The sequence below is a fragment of the Tupaia chinensis genome, unplaced genomic scaffold (genome assembly GCF_000334495.1).
Source record: "Tupaia chinensis unplaced genomic scaffold, TupChi_1.0 Scaffold147282_1, whole genome shotgun sequence".
Classification (NCBI taxonomy): Eukaryota; Metazoa; Chordata; class Mammalia; order Scandentia; family Tupaiidae; genus Tupaia; species Tupaia belangeri.
The window spans coordinates 3,838,895-3,844,858 of NW_006207133.1; the positions used below are offsets into that span (position 1 = coordinate 3,838,895).

The 5,964-nt window shown below is 40.4% G+C and overlaps 1 protein-coding gene across 4 annotated transcripts in view; it reads left to right on the top strand.

The window, feature by feature from the left end:
* Positions 1–5,964, top strand: part of EPB41L5 (erythrocyte membrane protein band 4.1 like 5) — a 173,082-nt gene that overhangs the window by 31,904 nt on the left and 135,214 nt on the right. For all 4 annotated transcript variants that reach the window (XM_006169572.3, XM_006169573.3, XM_006169574.3 and 1 more), the window contains exon 2: positions 4,334–4,521. In XM_006169572.3, the coding sequence (XP_006169634.1) occupies positions 4,342–4,521 (180 nt within the window). In that variant the 5' untranslated portion in view covers positions 4,334–4,341. The remainder of the gene's footprint in view (positions 1–4,333; positions 4,522–5,964) is intronic.

Consider the following 5,964-nt stretch of genomic DNA (forward strand, 5'->3'; position numbering starts at 1 on the left):
TGCGGGGTGACCATCCCCCCTGGGGGGTGATTTCTTGCTTTCTGTCTCTATGTCTCTCTCTGTCTGTCTGGCGAACGCACGCGCCCTACAGTGAAAATCTAATGTAATTTAAAGAAGTTTTGAGGATAAAAATTAAAAAAAAATAAAAAAAAAATAAGATAATTACAAGGGAGTTTTTCTGTTGAACATTCGTTATTCATAATTCTAAATTGTCCTTGGCTATCTTTTCAGGATAGGAATCAGGTCCTCAAATTGCTTACAATAAAGAATAAAGACTTGTTAATGAAAATTGATGGTGGGAGTGACTTTTTGGGTATTTGAGAATGTTTCTCAGGGGAGATATCAATAGGGTTGAGTTGAATAAGTAGGAGCTCTCAGACATAAGGGCTTTGAAAGACTGGGATAATGACTACAGTCTTACATCACATCGGTAAGGTAACATGGGACTAGATAGCACAGCACAAAGAAAGGGAGCAATGCCTGTTTAAAAAAAAAAACGCCTGATGAGAGATCGAGACCAGGTTATCATGAGTGCTTTGTAAACTGGAAAGCAATTTAAAATTTTAGGTATTTCTTTGGGATCAGTTTACCTAATTACACAGGAGTGTGGATACTTGGGAAATGGTGTTTGATAATCTTAAAACTTGTAGGCACTTAATTTTAGTATGATAGTATTTGTATAACTTTAAATTAGCTTTCTATTTTAAAATCAGGTTTATAAATAGTTGAAAGAGTCATCTAACGTGTAAACCTGTAAACTTCTTTTGAAAACACTCTTCTGATTTTTAAGTCACATGTTATTGCTTCTTCTTGATAATTAATTTTAGGAATTATCTATTGGGTTGCTGTTAGGTAAGATGAGAAATTAGCTCTCATCCCACAACTCTATCCCCTACATCTATTATATATCTCCTGTTAGTAATGGTTATTTTATAGTTATAGTTAGATCAATATTTGGTATTTGTAATATTATGTCTGTTTAAATTTTTTTTTTTTTTGGAGAGGTTTTCGCTATAGGGCACGTGCGCTTGCCAGACAGACAGAGACATAGAGACAGAAAGCAAGAAATCACCCCCCAGGGGGGATGGTCATGCCGCAATCCCTTCTCCTCCATTCTCCTCTTGGGATCTTGGGCACACACGCACACGCACCCGGCGTGAGTTTTAAGCCACCAGGTCCGGGACGCGAACCACGGTCGAGTACGTGGGAGTCCAGCGACATAGCCATTACGCTAACTGCTGGTTCCCGTGTCTGTTTAAATTATTAACAGTTGAGTCATGTAATGTATTATGGTTACTTTTCTTTTTCTGCACAACTTATTTCTCTGGAATTAATAATCTTTTTTTTTTTTTTTTGAGAGAGGTTTTTGCTATAGGGCACATACGCTCACCAGAAAGACAGAGAGAGACAGAAAGCAAGAAATCACCCCCCAGGGAGGATGGCCACGCCCTTCCCTTCAATTCTCCTCTCTGGATCTTAGGAATGTATGCACGTGTGCCTGGCGTGAGTTTTAAACCACTGGGTCCGGGACATGAACCACGGTCGACTACGTGGGAGTCCAGTGACATAGCCATTATGCTAACTGCTGGTTCCCCCTGAACTTACTATTCTTAAGCTCTCAGTTATGCAGTTAAATATAGTAGGTTAGTGAAGTAGCTTTGTATGGTATTTTTATTTTAAAGTGCTGTATATATTTCAGATTCTTTATTCATGAAAGTGATTATGCCAGCACAGGAGAAAGAGAAAGAAGTGAGCCCCATCTGAAGGCTCTGATTATGCCGCAATTCCCCTATTCCAGTCCTCTAACCCATTAGATCCTGGGTATTTGCATGCATGCCTGGTGTGTTTCAGGCTGACCCAACTGGGGATTCAACCTGCAGTTGCCATGTGGTTTTCTTTTGAGTAGTGATGGAGCTGGCTCTAGTGTGCTATATTTCAAAACTATTACTAGTACTTGGACCAGCAGGTAGCATGTGCTATAAACATGCATTTAGCGCATGTGTATTTTAGTGTGCTAAATGCACACTAAAAGGTGGTTGAGGCATTGAATCCCACATGGCCAACTCTGAGGTTTGAGTCCTGGACCTGGCAGATTGAGAAACATGCTGGTTTGCATGTGGTACACCCAAAATCCTTAGAGGATAATGAAGGAGAAGGTATTGTAGCATGACCATCTCTTGGAGGGATGATTTCTTACTTTCCTTTTTTCTCTTTCTCTCCAGTGAGCGCACATGTCCTATGTCAAAAATCTTTAAGACAAACAAAAAAATTAAGACCGGTTTTTTGTGATTGTTTTTGATTTTTTTTTGCTATAGGGTGCATGTGCTCGCCAGAAAGACAGAGGCAGAGAGATAGAAAGTGAGAAATCACCCCCCAGGGGGGTGGCCACGCTGCAATCCCTTCTCCTCTATTCTCCTCTCAGGATCTTGGGTATGCACGCACAAGAGCCCAGCATGAGTTTAAGCCACTGGGTCCAGGACTCAAACTACGTTCAGCTATATGGGAGTTCAGTAACATAGCCATTACGCTAACTGCTGGTCCTTAAGACCTGATTTTAACTAACCTTAATGTCCTCTCTCTTTATTTTAATTGTCAGAGAATACATGCACTTGCCAGAGAAAGTGTGTGTGCATACTCTCCAATGGGCTGTGGTTCCCTATTGCAGTCTTTCTTCTTCTATTTCTCCATCCTGACAGGATTTTGTGTTGCGCACACACATGCACTTTGCATATTTCTTATGCATTTTGGGCTATGAGTCTAACCAGTGTTGGCCATGTGAGATATGACTTTCTATGTACGGTGCTTAACTATTGTTCTGCGGCGCGTTAATGTTCTTAATAGATATAAGGAAACAAGTAGCATTAAGGTAATTTGACATTATAAAGGTCTATGTTAAGTAGTAATTTTTTTTTTTTTTGGAGAGATTTTCACTGTAGGGCGCGTGCGCTCGCCAGACAGACAGAGAGAGACATAGAGACAGAAAGCGAGAAATCACCCCCCAGGGGGGATGGTCACGCCGCAATACCTTCTCCTGCATTCTCCTCTCGGGATCTTGGGCACGCACGCACACGCGCCCGGCGTGAGTTTTAAGCCACCGGGTCCGGGACACGAACCGCAGTTGACTACGTGGGAGTCCAGCGACATAGCCATTATGCTAACTGCTGGTTCCCTTAAGTAGTAATTTTTTAAAAAAGAATTATTTAATTTAATTTATTTATTCATTCATTTTTTTAAAAAATTTGACCAGAGAGAGGGAAAGTGAGAAAGCAAGCCACTAGGTCTGGGACGCGAACTGTGGTCAGCCATGTGTGAATATCCAATTCCTTAACCACCATGCCACCTCCCAGTCCCTGTTAAGTAATGATTTTAAGTATACAGATATAAGAATATTTGCCAAAACTTAAAATATTTCAGTTATAATTGTATTTTAGCAGAAATAGGTGGTTATTTTTATAGTGAAAGTGCAGAAAAGAAATGGTATATCTCAGGACCGTTATGATAATCAACGGATACTTAATTGTCTGGCATAGTTTTCCAGTGTCTGTAGGGATGTGTAACTATTGTACACATAATTTATTGTTCCAAAAGACCTATTTGACTTTTCTACCAGATTAGCTTGTTAGAAAATAATCCAGGGGGCAGCAGATGGCAAATGGTTATATTGCTGGACTTCCACATAGTCGATTGTGGTTTGAGTCCCAGACCCAGTGGCTTAAAACTAACTCTGGGTGTGTGTGTGTGTGTGTGTGTGTGTGTGTGTGTGTGCGCGCACCCAAAATCCCAAGAGGAGAATGGAGGAGAGGGGAATGTGGCATGGCCATGCCCCCAAGGAGGGTGATTTCACACTTTCTGTCTCTGGCAAGCGCACATGCTGTATAGCAAAAATCTCTCCCCACCAAAAAAAATATATATAGATTTTTAAGTCGATAAAATTATATGTATATGTCATGTATGAAGTTTTGAAATATGTATAAAAAGCAGCCAGCTTAGTTTTTTTCCCAAGTTTACTTGACCAAGAGTACTTTAAAAAAAATTATTTATTTATTCATTCATTTATTTTTTAATTTGACCAGAGCAAGAGAGAGGGTGAGAGTGATAGAGAGAGGAAGTGAGAAAGCAAGCCACGAGATTCAGGACTCGAACACTGGTAGGCCATGTGGGAGTGTCCAGCGCCTTAACCATCACGCCACCTGCTGTTCCCTGACCAAGAGTACTTTTTAATGGCATACTTACTAATGTCCAAAGGACTTTACTAAATAATGTTTGTTTGTTTGCAAGTTGTGGGAAGTCCCTATTTTTTCCTGATGTCGTCTTTTTCTCTCTGTTTTTATAGCAACAAAAATGCTCAGCTTTTTCCGAAGAACGCTCGGGCGTCGGTCAATGCGTAAACATGCTGAGAAGGAGCGACTCCGAGAGGCCCAGCGAGCTGCCACACACATCCCTGCAGCTGGAGATGCTAAGTCCATCATCACGTGCCGGGTGTCCCTTCTAGATGGTACTGATGTCAGTGTGGACTTGCCGGTATGTAGGTCTGGCTGAGCTGCAAACTGTGATTAATACTACAATCTTTGAGCTTTCTCCTGATAAGTTCCTAGGGGCATTAGGTAATATAGGTTAATATGGATCAGGCATTATAATGTTTGGGCACTTGGCTCAGGTGGCCTTAAACCAAAAGTGCCTGCAGTGATAGAATTTCTCTCTGAAACTAGTGGCAATTAGCTGAACATTTAAATGATAGCAGTTTACTGGCATGGATTTGTGTGTGTGTGTGTGTGTGTGTGTGTATATGTGTGTATTTTAAATTTGCCAGGTGGCACATGCACTTGGCAGAGACAGAGAGAGGTGAGAAAGTCCTCCTGCACCCCTATGGGTCAGGGTCACACACAGTCCTTCCTCCATTTCTTCCTTCTTTTAGGATTTTGAGCATGTGCACACACATATGCCTGGTATATTTCTCAAACTATTGGAGTCTGGAACTCAAACCACACAGTTGGTCATATGGAAACCAGTTGCTTTAACCACCAGGTCACAGGCGTGCCCTTTGTGTGTTCTTTATGATGTCAGTACATAGTATATAATTAGGGCATTTCACATAATACTTACTGAATGATTATGAAAGCAATAAGAATCTTTGGGGAACATTAATGATACTTAATGTGTACTGTAAGACTTTTAGTTCTAAACTTTCCTGTATTTTTCCAAACTCTCCTTACTTTTCTCAAAACAAAACAAATATTTCCTTCCCAATTTGGTGTGTTTGCAGAAATTTTAATGAAATGAATTGAGAAGAGGAACTGTCATCATACTCCTCTTTCCTCCCAAAGAGCTTTGCATTGTAGGTTTTTTTTCATATACTCAAATCGTTATTTCATGATTGAATATTATGATTATATTTGCATTTGGGATTTTTTTGGTAACTAAAAATGCATAATCATAACTCACGTTTGAAACATTTCAGATATTTGGAAGGGGTTAGCTTATTCCTTACAGGCCTCTTTTTGGAGTGGGTAGCTGTTTTGTTTTTGGGCAGTTGAGTTTTTTTTGACCTAGATACTAATACAGATCTCTTTCTCTTGTCTTTGTTCTGCATTCAGAGACTTACTGTAGATTGTGATGTAAGCTTCACTGGATGATCCTTGATGTTTTCTCTCCTCACAAGCTTTTTTTAATATACATTCATTTACCCAAAGTCAATTTAAAAAGTGTCTTTAGGCTGGTTCCATCAGTGGCGTAATGGTTATGTCGCTGGACTCCCTCATAGTCAACCACAGTTCAAATCCCTGACCTGGCAACTTGAAATTCAAGCCAGGTGCATGTGTATGACCAAGATCTCGAGGGGAGAATGGAGAAGGGAATGCTGCAAGACCATCCCCCCTGGGGGGGTATGATTTCTCACTTTCTGTGTCTTTGTCTTTCCTGCAAGTGCATGTGCCCCATTGCAAAAATCTCTTTTTTTTTTTTTTT